Here is a 15,089-nt window from a genome sequence, read left to right on the forward strand (position 1 = left end):
TTTAAGAAAAAGTTATTTATTTATAAAAATACCCTCCACCTTATGTAGTAGAAAAGGGGTTTTGAGAACCTCAGGGCTATTTTAGTCAATTTCACTGTTTTATCCTGGGATAAGTTATCCCAGGATTACTATTCCACCCTCTGATGGATATAAGTTATCCGAGTACTATTTTTAAACCAGGGATAACTTATCACATGATTAGTACTAAATTTTTATCCTATCACTATTTTTGCTTATCCATCAAACCAAACCATCCCTAAATAACATACAAAGGTCACTTATAGGAGGAGTTTAAAAGAGACAAATCCAGAATTTCAAGATGATGAGTTCACCATGTTAAAGGCTGCTTAAGAAATTAAAAAAAGAAACGTAGATGTGCAGCAAGTTAGGTTCAATCCCAAGACCTTGAAGAATTAAACCTGATGTTTAATCGGTGCTCCACTCAGTCTCGATTGACCATGTGTTCCTTCAATTAATATTAGATATATTTTAAGAATTATGCACATGATATACCAAATTTAGTTGGGGGACCATGGGTTCACGTAACCCATTTTTTCAACATAAATTCGCCCCTGTTCAATGATATCTAGATCAAAGGCCTACCTTTCAGAATTGCTTTCTTTACATGGACACTATGGAAGATGAATATCCCGATAGATGATCAGTTAAAGAGAACGGGCATTGCAGTGGTATCAAGATGTTGGTGGTGTGGACACGCACATGAAGAAACAATGCAATATTCTTTCCTTAACGGTTACTGGCCGTCTCAACAACATTGGGGTCTAAAGCCAAACTTCAGAGAGACCCTATTCTTTTTTAAAAGAAAGATCGTCATATGTATTTTTATTTAAAGTCAATTTTTCTAGCTTTTTTAGATGCGAAATCATTAATTATTGTTTTATACTCCCTCCATTTCAATTTATACGAACCAATTTGACTGGGCACGACATTTAAGAAAGAGAGAAGACTTTTGAAACTTGTGGTTCAAAATAAGCCTTGAAAATTTGTGTGTTGTAAATCATTCATAAAGTGAATTTGTTTCCAAATTAGGAAAGAGGTCATTCATTTTGGCACGGACTAAAAAGGAAATAGGTTCAAACAAATTGAAACAAAGGGAGTAATTGATTTGTTCTAACAATTCTTTTTCAATTGATAATATAGCTGATTCATTCAATATATCTTAAGACATTGTTGATCTTAGATAAGATTTTATCAATTTAGTTTTGAAAAACTTCTTTCAGCTGAGGCAACAGTTATATACTCCCTCTATTTCAATTTATGTGAACCTATTTTCTTATTAGTCCGTGCAAAAAGAATGACCCTTTTCCTATATTTGGAAACAATTTACCTTTATGCAATTATTTATAGCCACACAAAATATATGTGATTAATCTAACACCACAATTTTAAAAGTCTTCTCTCTCTTAGACTCCATGCCCAGTCAAACAGGTTCACATAAATTGAACGGAGGGAGTATACCTTTGTTTCAATTTATGTGAACCTATTTCCTTATTAGTCTGTGCCAAAAAGAATGACCTCTTTCTATATTTGAAAACAATTTACCTCTATGCAATGATTTATAGCCACACAAAGTAGATGTGACTCATTTAACACCACAAGTTTAAAAGTCTTCTCTAGTTTCTTAAACTCCTAGTCAAATGGGTTCACATAAATTGAAATGGAGGGAGTACATCTTTAAGGAAAAAATGGGGCCCCAAAAAATTGAGGCCCCAAGCGATTGCTTTATTGGCCTTATGGTCGAGCCACTCCCTAACATTTCCTTTGCAGATTTTGTGTGGAAGACCTTTCTAAATGTTGTAGGAATTCATATGCAGTTCCAGGGGCGGATTTATGTTGGTCCGAGGGGTGTCACGTGACACTGCTTCGTCGATTTTTTTTTTATTATATATATATATTATAATAAATGGAACAAAAGTAAAAGGTAAAAAGAATAACGTGACACTGCTTCAGCACAAAGGCTGCGTTGGTCTGTTGGTAAAGAGCAACATTTTGAAGGCAAGGTCGCGGGTTCAAACCTGCCTGGCCTCTTTTTTTTTTTTTGCTTATACTATAATTTAAATTCTAAATCAATAAAACAACTAAAATATAAATGGAACAAAACGGCAGTGGGTCCTAAAACCAGTAAATATAATCCTAAAACCAGTAAAATAACTTAGCCGTTTCCTACTGTAATTCTATACCAAATTGGTCAAGTAACGTAAAAGCTAAAACCCTAAAAAGAACTCATAAGTCATAACCTTAAAAATTCTTTTATCAATTAGAATACAATTGATGGTTGCCCACCTTTCAAATTAGAATATAAGTTCTTCTCGTTTTTTATTCCGAATTTTCGATTGCCACACCAGGTTAGCACTTTCTTCACCATAATATTTTTTTAAGTGCTTGCAATTTTTTCATGCCAATAATTTACTTTCTTTCTAATTTCTACAATGAAATTATTTAGTGTTCATTATATTGATATTTAAATTTACCTATGTTTTATTATTTCTTTACCTATGTTTTATTAATACGATTTGAGTTGTGTTTTTATAATATGATATCATTATTGTGATTTATTCAGTTGTTCACTCTTTTACATGGTGACACTGCTTATGAAAAATCCTGCGTACGCCACTGTGCAGTTGGTGCAGATACACCAGGTAATCAAATTATGGTGGCCAGTGGATTGTTGTACAAAATTGAAACCATTGTTCAAAGTTGCCATTGCATTGATAATATGGAAATTATGAAAAAGGATAAATACACAAGTATATATGGTGAAAGAGTGAGCTTCAACAGAGTAGTCCATGAAGTCAACAACAGTCTTTTCTATATGTGTAAGATCAGGTATCCATGGCTAAAGACATCCCTTTCCTGTGGCCTGAGATGATCAAGTTTTTGGAGGGATACAAACAACTCATGGTAACAAAGGTTGTTACATTGCAGAATCCATATAGGAATTGGTTCAAATGTAACACGGGTGGTGCATCAAGGAGAAATCCATGACCTAGCTCAATAGGAACGTTATGGTGTGAGAAATAAGGAAGAAATATGGTATTTGCAAAAGCCAGACCATTCAAGACACAACTAATGCAGTAGTTGAGGCAAGAGTCATACTAGAAGGACTGAAATACTATATGGATCATAAGCTGCACCTCTTAATCATGGAAATTAATTTAATGATGATGAAGAAGGTGGTAGATGGAATCTGGGATTATCCCTAGTGTATTGCAGTAGAAGTGGATATGAAAAAGAAGATCAAGGCCAGCTTGAATGTCACTATAAAAGATATATTTAGAGAGGGATAACACCTTGGCAGATTCTTTTGACTAACACAGGGTCTTGCCCCAAATCGCAGGAGCGAGACCCATAGCTTTTGATTTGCAGGTACATTAGTTTTTAATAACTTCTCTAAACTGTCTAGTATAGGGAGGACCCCTTAATCATGGAAATTAATTTAATGATGATGAAGAAGGTGGTAGATGTAATCTGGGTGCATCCCTAGTGTATTGCAGTAGAAGTGGATATGATAAAGAAGATCAAGGACAGCTTGAATGTCATTATACAAGATATATTCAGAGAGGGAAACACCTTGGCAGATTTTTTTTTTACTAACATAGGTTCTCGCCCCAAATCGCAGGAGCGAGACCATAGCTTTTGATTTTACAAGGAGGAGTTTTGAACATGGATAAATCTCACACTCCAAATTTAAGGATCAGTGCACACAAGAGAAGAACACCAGATTGATAGCAGGTCTTAACAGTACTAGGAGTTGACTCTATGAGGCTAAACTAAATATTGATAAAGTTTCAATATGTGGTATTAGTAAAGCTCATCCTATTGGAATTTTCAGCAATATGTAGTGGAACTTATATAATCTATGCTAACAAGAATCAATAGGACGGTAGAGCTACAACAGGAAGAAGATATAGCAAAAAGCAGATGGAATTTTAAGCTGTGTTAATCGGAAAATAAAGCGTCTTAACAAATTTGATAGCCTAAAGTCAAACTTTAATAATAGGCTTTTTATGTTTATTCAAATAAAGTAATTTCACTTGTGCGAACCCACAAGTTGGAGGCGGGTGGATTTCAAAACCTTACTTTGAGAGCTTCTCTCTCTAGGTGTGACGGCAACCTAGTGAGAGAGAGAGAGAGAGAGAGAGCAATTTTCAAGCCATTCATGGCCTCTCAGGCCACCATGCAGCCTTCACATGAGGCTGTGCAACCCATATAATCACCACCAACAACCATGCAAACCCTAGACTACTCCAAAATACTAAACACTACAACTTTGAATGCGTGTGACCCTAAACAGTCGACTTTCACGACTGTCATGCCCATACCAATGGAGCCCATTATGTATCATCATGGTGAACCAACAATACAATATAGCATAGAGAAGATAGAGAGAATGATATTTCAAGAGAACCTATAATATGCAGTAATGGGAAAATTCAGTTATGGCTTACCAGATTTGCATGCATTACGTACATTGATCCCAAAACAATGTGAATTAAAGCGTACTGCAACTAGTGGATTACTATGCAAAAGGCATGTTTTGATAAGATGTGAGTTATTTGAAGGCTATGTAACTCTCTTATCAAAACCTTCTTTTTGGATCAAGGAGAGTGGATGGTATTATCCCATGAGGACACTTAAATGGGATCCTTAGTTTAACCCTGAGGAAAAGGCTTCCATTGCCATTGCTTGGATATCCTTTCCAACCCTAGCACCAAATTACGTTGGTTAGTCGCAACTATTTTCAATGGCCACAGCAGTTGGAAAACCATTGACCTTGGATGTGGCAACCATAAATAAAACAAGGCCAAGTTGTGCACGTGTGAAAGTTGAGGTAGATTTATTGGTTGAGCATCCTAAAAGAGTGCAAATTCAGGCTATGGATAGTAAAACTGGGGATGTTAAGTCAAGGTGGGTGAAAATACACTATGATTTCATGCCCAAATATTGTAAGGAATGCTGTTTATAAGGACATGATGAGAAAGGGTGTTGGAAACTTCATCCAGATTTGTTACCAGATAAGGAGAGTGAGGAAGAGGCTGAAGTTGATGGAGGTGAGAAAGGGAAGCAGGTTGCAGCCCCTAATAATGTGAAGGAAACAGACAAAGGTACAAACAAGGTTAAACAAGCTAACAATAAACAGGCAAAGCATGCAAGGAATAATAATCATAGGCAGGTGATCAAGGTGTTAGAGAGTGGTAAGGTGGTTGGGGATGTACCAGATTTGTATAAATGGAAGACTCAAAAAGGAAAAAAACAGGTTGAAATTGGAAACACTGATCAAAAGCAAATTGCTTTGCCAACAGCAAAGGACAATGGCGGTACAAGTAAACAAGGTGAACTAGTGAAACCTGGTGTTGTTCAAACAATTAATAAGTTTGCAGCATTAGAAAATGAGGCTAGTGGATATGAAGGTATATTGATGGTAAATCAGGATCAATCACAATCAGTTCATGCAGAAGTTGGAAATGCAGTTGATAATCCTCAGATGCAGTTGGTGGTGGCACCTAGTGATCAAAAGGGTACAACTGGTGTTCATGGTCCTGAGAAAGTTCTGAATGTCAATGCAGCAGTGTTTACTCCTGGAAGGAAGAAATCTTCACCTACTAGGACTAAGGGGTGGCTGGAAGCAACTTTTAAACCAGGATTGGACATTGATATCACTAAACAGGTTTGTCATGATATTCTTTCAACTACTTTGGCTGAGGATAAAGGTACTAGTAGGGACAGAAAATTGTGGAGTGAACAGGTTGAGGATGACTAGGTGGAGGAAACTATGGAGGAGGGTGAGATTACAGCTTCCCAGGAGTTTGAAGAGGAAGCAAATAGTGGAAGGAATAGTCAGGTTCAATTGATTGCTCATGTTATATCCCGTATTTTATACATTCGGATATTTCAAGGAGTACTGTCGTGCCCGAATGTACATACACAAAATAGTACCGGTGGAGTGAGTCTCCGAAACAACTGGAGCGCTGTCAAGTGTGGCTGGTAGAGCTTCTAAGGATCACGTCCACCTGTCTGCTGACCTGCGGGGCATGAAACGCAGCGTCCACAAGAAGGGACGTCAGTACGAATAGTGTACCGAGTATGTAAGGCATAAAAGATTAAAATAAACAGTAACATTACGATTATACAATATCATGGAGTCATAGGACATATAACGGGGCAGGAAAGTAACCTGTACGTGGGAAGGCCTCTGTTTCAGGCCGGCTATCATGTAGGCTGTCCTTTAATCTTTGAGACATTTCTTTCTCGTAGACACAGAAAATAGGATTTATATCGTGTCATATTTAATCATATTAATGTGCTGCTCTATCATCTTAATCACGTCAATGTCGTAGCATCTCAATTATCGTAGTATATCTTGGCATTAGCGTGTCATAGCATTGCCCCTTTTTCAGAACACGGTGTCCCTTATTCTTATACAGAAAACAGTACAATTCAGTAGACGGTATCTTTTACTCACATTTACAGACGCCGAATACATCGGCTCTCCCAATCCCCCTCCCCAACGGTGTCCCAACACATCATATCATATATATCATACATCATATATATACAGACGCCGCGTACGGCTCTCCCATATCCCGCGTCCAGATAAAATCCAGCTGAATCAGGTGGTGATATAACAGTGGCCCTTCCCCTTTCCCCATATACATATACGTGTACATTTACTTCCTATTATAATATACATGTCTTATATACAAATACTTGTCCTATATACATATACATGTCCATACACATATCCCTGTATCATATAACCAGCATGCACAGGAGTCCAAAGAAAGTTACGTCTATCGGAGTGACATAATGTCGGTAACCTCCGATTACATTATAGAATACTCGTGATCGCTTTGTCTCACCTTGAAGGAACGAGTATTTTAAGGTGAGACTATCAACGGAGAATAATATTAAAGTAAACGTAGAATGAAATCGTGTGCATCATCGATGACAGTTCATAGACTTTGAAATCTTTAGAAAATAAAGTCATAGCTAGGAAATATAATTAGGATTCAAAAATGTTGTCATTTGTTTACATAAGATACTTAGCTTAGTCATCTTAGTCATAAAGTCGTTCCGGTAGTACGTATCATAGGCATATCCTCTTATCTAACATCATTGTTATCATTATCGTCATGGAAGTGCCCTCGTTAGAGGGGTTATAGTACTTATCATTTGGTAACGAAATCGGGATCAAAGTTCCCTTTGGATTCACTTCAAGTAAGTCAAGCAAAACTGTAAGGAAAATCTGAGAGTAACGGGCCCACCTCGGGCCGGATGGGGTGGCGTATATGTTGTTACATATGTTACGTGTCAGTCATTACTTGTGAGGGTTCTAGGGTAATCGAGTCCCACTGATGCAAGTTCTAAGGGTTTAAGAGGTCTTTCCATATTTGCACACTTTCTAGTTCAATTCTATTGAACAAGGATAAACTTTAGGTGCGGATTCCGGGGACTAGGGTTGTCCCCGAGGCTCGTACCTGACTTATTACATCTAAGACATGCCATAGATGAAGCCTTACATACCTCTTTCCGCTCCTTTTGCTACTCCGAATGTTGCAATTTCGTCAAAATCTGCAAATGGTCATATTTACCAAAACTCTTATTATGATACTTAGAGTTGAAATCTAAGGTGGATACTTGGCTACGAAATTCGGCAGCACTTCCTCTGTAAATATACCATCCTCAACATTCAACTTAGTCAAATTCTCATCAATCATAATCCGGGAATTCAAACCCGATGCCAAACTATCAATATAAGTTCAACAACCACACTAGCAGCTCACATATTCAATTCAAGATACATGATATCAATTTACTACTGTCTTCAAAGTTCGGACTCCAATGAACACAATAACAATCTTCATATCCAATAACACCATCCTAATATCATTATATTTCATACATGCAAGAACATAACATTCCATTTACATAATCTTCTAAACAAGATTAACTACCAATACTTCACTAAGCTCATTAAGCTTTCCCTTAGCAATCTAGAACCCATAATCAACACAAATTCACTCCTTAACCATTAAATCCTTAATTTACATCATGGAACTTACCATAACAACAATTACAATACTAAATAAAATTAATTCACCACACCTTTCCATACCCTACACCAATTCGGCCAACACACCCCATATACATATTTCCATGGATTATATTTTCTATACTTTACAACAATAACCAACACACAACATAACACAACACAACACACAACACACACACGGCTATACATAGAATATACACCACACGACCACCACTTCTATATATTCATGTTCTTCATGAACTCCATTCATTTATACACTACAACATGCACAAGCCTCCATAACATAAAAAAAAAAGATTAAACCTTACCTTTTTCCTCCATTCTCCACTTGACTAGAATCCACAACTTGCATAAAAATGTGTTTTTCTTGCTTCAAAGATTACTCCATCTTGCTAGGGACCCCTTGAATTGGTAAGAAGTGATTTTTGAGAAATTTTTATCAATTTTCTAGGCAATTTTAGCACTTGGCCGTGGCCTATGGAGAAGTTTCTCCTCACTTCTTGTCTTTATTTCTTGACTAGAGAGTTTAATGAAAAAAGATGACTTGGTCATCTTTTTTATTTTGACTCATAAAATTCCAAGTGGGCTTAAGCCCACCAAGTAGTGGACGGCCAAATATGGCCCAATGACCAAGCCCATTTATTTTTTGTTTGTGTGTCTTGCATTTCATACAAATTATTTTCCAACTTTCCAAATTTGCCCTTCGTCTTCCTCTATTTCCACGAGTTCATATTGCAACTTCCCTTTATGCCCTTAACCTTTCTCATTATTTCCACTTCAAAATTTTCATAACAACTTATATGCCAAGCAAAGTTAAAAATATGGCCTTGGTTACCGTCTTCCCGATTGAGAACGATAGAAAGAAAGTTTCTGAAAACCTCATTATGAGTTTTATGCTTATTTGATTTGAAAGTCCGAAAAAGAGTATGTATGTGATAAGAGTCAGAGGGTTCGCTCGGCTCCGAATATGGGGTCGGGTGCCCATCACACCCTAGTAATATCGGGGTGTGACTGCTCAAAAGAAGTTTAAGGATCATATCCAAGAGCTTAATGCTAGTGTTGGTGTTGAAGTTGGTACTAAGGTCGAGAAAGACAAGGTACCAAAAGCTCAGAAGGTAGAGTGTGTTTCTACTAATATACAGGCTGAGGAAAAGGTGGAGACTGTGGATACTACACCAGTAAGAGCAGTCCAGATACATGAGAATAATAGTGCACATCGAAACCAGCAGCAGAACAATGCAGCAGTAGGTGTGGCAAATCAGAACAACAGTAGTAATTCCAGAAAAACAGCAAGTTCTAACCAAAGAAGATCAGGTGGGACGAATAATCAACTGGTGCAATATGTTTCTGGTAAAAATCAGAATCAAGTTGCTATTCATGCAACTGAGCACATACAAGTTGCAATTCCTATTGGGGATGAGGCTAGAATAGACATGGATAAGGAGTCCATTGCACAGAATTTCTTGAATGCTATAAAAGAGGGTGATATATCTCCTAGGCAGGTGGCAAAAGGAGCAGGAAAAACAAAGAAAAAGGCAACAAAAGATACACCTCGATTTTTAGGGGTAACACCAAGGAGGACTAATTCTAAATCCCATAATTAGTGATGAATGCACTAATATGGAATATTAGATCAGTGAACACCAAAAAAGCTTTCAAAAGGCTTTTGTCAATGCATACAAAACACAGATTCTTCCTTATAGGTTTGATGGAGCCTTTTCAACAAGCTTATAAGTTGGATAGTTACAGGAGAAGGTTAGGCCTGGAAAATACATTATGCAATGTTTCAAGCACAATATGGGCCTTTGTGGTTGCTGAATCTGAAGTAAATGTGCTTGTAGACAGTGTCCAACAAATGACTTTGAAGTTTTCAAACTCCAACAATAACACAGAGATGATTGTTACATTGGTGTATGCCAAATGTGACAGGACTGAAAGAATAGAATTGTGGGAATCCTTGTATCACTTAGCATCAGACATGACACTACCTTGGCTTGTGGGAGGAGATTTTAATGTCATTATTCATGAAGAAGAGAAATATGGGGGCCTTCCAATTACACTAAATGAAGTAGAAGCTTTTAGGCATTGCATTCAATCTCTCAGACCTGGGCTACAAAGGTAGTATTTTCACTTGGTGGAATGGGAGAGGTGAAGATGATTATGTATTCAAGAGACTAGATAGGTGTTTGGGAAACTTTGAACTTCAGCAGCTGTTTCCAGGATTAGAGATCACACATTTGATCAAGTGTGGTTCAGATCATTCACCACTACTACTTGAATGCAAACAACAAGTTCAGAAGTTTAAGAAGTCTTTCAAATTCTTGAATTTCTGGACTAAACATGATAATTTATTTGATGTGGTGAAAGATAATTGGGAGACTAATGTAGTAGCCAATTCTTTCATGAATTTCAATGTGAAACTAAGGAAGTTGAATAAAGTGTTATCAACTTGGAGTAAAAATACTTATGGTGACATTTTTCAGAAGATTACTAATTTGGAGGAGGTCATTAAAGCTCATGAAGCTTTTTTTGAAGTCAATCCATCATGTGCCAACAGAGAAAAGCTCATGAAAGTCCAGGCAGAATTAACAAGAGTACTGCATTTAGAAGAGGAATTTTGGAAACAAAAGGCAGGCATGTCCTGGTTTCAAGATGGTGATAAAAATTCCAAATTTTTCCATGATCATGTGAAGGGAAGAAGAAAGAGGTTGCAGCTGAGCATAATTCAAAACAATGCAGGAATTTGGCTTGAGGAGGAGAATGAAATTGCAGAAGAACCAATCAGATTTTATCAGACACAATTCCATGAAACTGTTGTCCCTACACAGTTTGATATCCTAAAACATGTTCCATCCATGATTTCAAAAGAACAAAATGAAGAATTGATTGCAAATCCTACAAAAGATGAAGTGAAGCAGGCAGTTTTTGGTTTAAATAGTGAAAGTGCAGGTGGACCTGATGGCTTCACTGGCCTGTTTTTTCAAAAATGTTGGGACATAGTTGGTGATGACATATTTCACATGGTCTAGGATTTCTTCAGGGGATTTGAATTTCCAAGATACATAACTCACACTAACCTTGTTTTATTGCCAAAAAAACAGGAGATACAAGCTTTAGTGACATGAGGCCTATAAGTTTGAGAAATTTTATAAACAAGGTATTTTCTAGAGTTGTGCATGAAAGATTAGTTCATTTGCTTCCAGATTTGATATCTCAAAATCAAGCAAGATTTGTGAGAGGAAGGAGTATTGTAGAGAACATTTTATTAACACAAGAGATCATCACTGATATCAGACTCAGAATTAAAAGGGGAAATCATCAATTTGTTCCTAATGTAGTCATGAAGTAGGACATGACAAAGGCATATGATAGATTGTCATGGATTTTTCTTACAAATGTGCTGAGACAAATGGGATTTGGGGAACAATTCATTAGTCTGATTTATGAGATTATTGGAAATAATTGGTACTCAGTGTTAGTGAATGGACAACCTCATGGTTTCTTCCATTCTACTAGGGGTGTCAAACAAGGTGATCCTTTGTCACCTACTTTGTTCATATTGGCTACTGAGGTGTTATCAAGGGGATTGAATGCACTACATGAGAATCTTTGGGTTACTGGCTTTGGCTTGCCCAAATGGAGTCCAAAAATCAACCACTTATCATATGCAGATGACACCATCATCTTCTTATCCTCTTGTGAGATATCATTGGGACTGATTATGAATGTTTTGAAGGATTATGAACAAGCTTCTGGCCAGCTGATTAACAAGTCCAAAAGCTCTATATACTTGCATGACAGGGTGGAAAATGAGGTGTTCCAAAAGGTGGAGAGGATCACTGGTATTGCAAGGAAGAACTTTCTTTTAATGTACTTAGGCTGTCCCATTTTTTATGCCAGACCACAAATGTCATTTAACTCAGATTTTATTTCCAAGGTTAGAAACAAGCTTCAAGGATGGAAAGGAAAATTATTATCATTTGGTGGAAGAGCCAATTTACTGAAGCATGTTTTACAAGCAATGCAATGCACTTGCTTTCAGCGATTGATCCACCTTCTTTTGTTATTAAAAAGCTTCACAAGATATTTGGTCAATTCTTTTGGAGCAATACCATTGGTAAGAGGGGTACCCATTGTACAAAGTGGTATACAGTATGCTTGCCTCAAGATGAAGGTGGACTAGGATTCGGATCCCTTATTGACATGTCAATGGCATTGTGTGCTAAGTTGCGGTGGAACTTCAGAACTAAACCTTCTTTGTGGAGTGCATTCATGAGCAACAAATACTTGAAGAAAAATAATCCTATTCTGGTGTCTTGGAAGAGAGGGTCTCACATCTGGAGGAAACTGCTTCAAGCATGGGACTTGATTGATCATCAAATCTAGTGGCAGCCTAGAATGGGTTTGGCACTGTTTTGGTTTGATTACTGGTCAGGTTTAGGCACTTTATACTTTCAAACTCCATCAGATTTTTATTGCAATGAGGAGATTAATAATGTATCTGATGTAGTGACTCAAGGAAGATGGCATGTTCCAGCCATAAGGAACAATCTTCCTGAGGAACTAGCTGAGTACATTTTCAATGATGTACAACCTCCTGCTAAGCCTAATGAGCTTGAAAAACCTTGGTGGATGCTTGAAACTAGAGGGGAAGTTTCTGTTAAGTCTGCTTAGGAATACATAAAGAGAAAGGGTGAAAAAGGAGAGGTGTACAAGAAGATATGGGTGAAAGGATTACCATTCAAAATTTCACTACTGATGTGGAGAGTTTGGCACTTCAAAGTACCCTTAGATGATGTGGTTAGAAGTTGGGGGTATAATATGCCTTCTAAGTGTTGTTGTTGTGTAGAACCAAAACAGGAATCAGTACCTCATATCCTTTTGAGGTGTGAAGCTGCACAAAGGACATGGTCCTATTTCTGTTTAGTTGTTGGTTTTAACATTGCAGGAATGCATTTGCAGCAGGTAATCTTGAAATGGTGGACTGCTAATGTCATGCCTAGATTGAAACCTATTTTCTATGTTGTGCCTTCTATCATAGTGTGGGAGCTTTGGAAGAAAAGAAATGGAGATAAGAATAAGGATAAAGTTACCATTAGCAAAATCATTTATCAAGTTTCAAGTACTATCCAGCAATTTGTTAAATTGAGAAAACCAGGAATCAAAACAGTCCCACATAGGTGGCATGATATTCTCAGAATTCTTGAGCAATTTTACCTAAATTACAAGTTACTCAAGTTATATGGAATTTTCCAAATGATGGAACTTGGAAGTGTAACATAGATGGTGCTACTAGGGGAAATCCTGGTAGGAGCTCATTTGCTTTTTGTGTGAGAAATAGCAATAGAGATCTCATTCATGCTCATGCAAAGGAGATGGGGGATGAGACTATTACCAATACTGATTCAGAGGCACTAGCATTACTTGAAGCTGCTAGATACTGCCTTTCTCAGCATTTTTATTCTTTCATACTTGAAATTGACTCTTTGTTAATGAATAATATATTAGATAGACAGTGGAAGCCTCCTTGGAATATTGCTTTTGTGGTGGAGGAAACACTTGACATAATTGACAATGCTGATGTACAGGTGCTGCACATATTGAGCGAGGGAAATTAGCTGGCTGATTATTTGGCTAATTATGCTATTGATCATGGAGAAGTGATAGCCAACTCCTTTGTAGAACTGGATTCAAAAGGGAAGAGGATTCTCAATAGTGATAAGCTACAATGTCCCTATTTGAGAATCAAGACTCAGAGGAGATACTGAAGGAGAGATCTGGTGGTGTGAAGTGGAGAGGCCTTTATCATTATACTCAAGTCCTTAGGGAGGAGAGTATAGTGATAGTGTTTTCTACTAACTTATTTTTCTGTTTTGCAGGTTACATTGTCACTTTGGTGATTGATAAAATTTATACAAGATGGACGAATAGGACTACCCGGACTGCAAGCCCAAATACTTATGTATATGTCATTGATCCTGTTGGATATGATTTGATGTATACATGGTTCAGTTTATACTTTCACTACCGTTTCATTGATCTTACATGCACAGGAGATGATATGAAAGCAGCTAAAAAGGTGCATTATAGAGTTCACATAACATTTGCAGACCTGTCCATAATTTGTATTAATGATCCTTCTCATAAAGCACATGATTTGGTACTATTTTGGATATGGTATTCATCCATTGATCTTACTGCATTTAGACAAGATATGGATTTGGCAAGAAGCAGGAGGCAGATTACAGCTTTTACAAGGAACTTTGAATATGCAGAAGCTGGAAGATGCAGGTCAATGGATGCAGCATGGAGTTGGCTTATCTACATAACTGATGCAAAGGCAAATATGTTCCATGTAGGGACTTATTTTCACTCAGTGGTATTAGCATTTTATGCTCATTCTGAGGGAAATTGGTCAATATGTGGAGAATGTTTCAACCTTTGTAAAGGAAGATGGCTAACAAGCTACAACATTGAGGATCCAACAAGAGGAAGATTCTGTAATTTGGAGACATGGACTGCTGCACTCAACTACATTGAGATTGTGGTAGATAGCAGCATAAGGAGACTGCAGAATTTGTTATGCATGGTTCTGAGACTTGGTTTGGTTCATTGGTGCTTGAAATCATCATGGACAAATACAAGAAGGCCATGCATGCAACACAATAGTCGGGGAAGCAGCTTTAAATTTGCTTTTTCTTTCTTAGTTCATCTATTAGCAATTTGTAGAATCAATTTAAGACACATCACAAGTCTTAAATTGATCTTTAGTTTAATTTTGCATTACTTATTAGCCTTAGGATACATTTGTAAAGACTAAGGAATTTGTTTTGAGAAAATATATAAAATCAGCCCTAGGCCAAAAGCCTAGTGGACTTTATTGAAAAAAAAACCCACAAGTGAATTGTTTTTTTTCATTATTGATTTTGTTACACCTCGAAAAATTCCATGTCGTTGCATAGTAAATGGACTAACGCCGGGTAAGGAGTATACGATGTTTCTATAAGTAAGAAAG

The 15,089-nt window shown here is 37.1% G+C and overlaps 1 protein-coding gene across 1 annotated transcript; it reads left to right on the top strand.

The window, feature by feature from the left end:
* The first annotated feature begins 12,795 nt into the window (after positions 1–12,795).
* Positions 12,796–13,692, top strand: LOC132611207 (uncharacterized). Its single transcript, XM_060325619.1, has 3 exons — positions 12,796–12,856; positions 13,023–13,196; positions 13,304–13,692. The coding sequence occupies exons 1-3, from the start codon at positions 12,796–12,798 to the stop codon at positions 13,690–13,692; spliced, it is 624 nt and encodes a 207-aa protein (XP_060181602.1).
* The last annotated feature ends 1,397 nt before the right edge of the window (positions 13,693–15,089 follow it).

The sequence above is a fragment of the Lycium barbarum genome, chromosome 1 (assembly GCF_019175385.1).
Source record: "Lycium barbarum isolate Lr01 chromosome 1, ASM1917538v2, whole genome shotgun sequence".
NCBI classification, from domain to species: Eukaryota; Viridiplantae; Streptophyta; class Magnoliopsida; order Solanales; family Solanaceae; genus Lycium; species Lycium barbarum.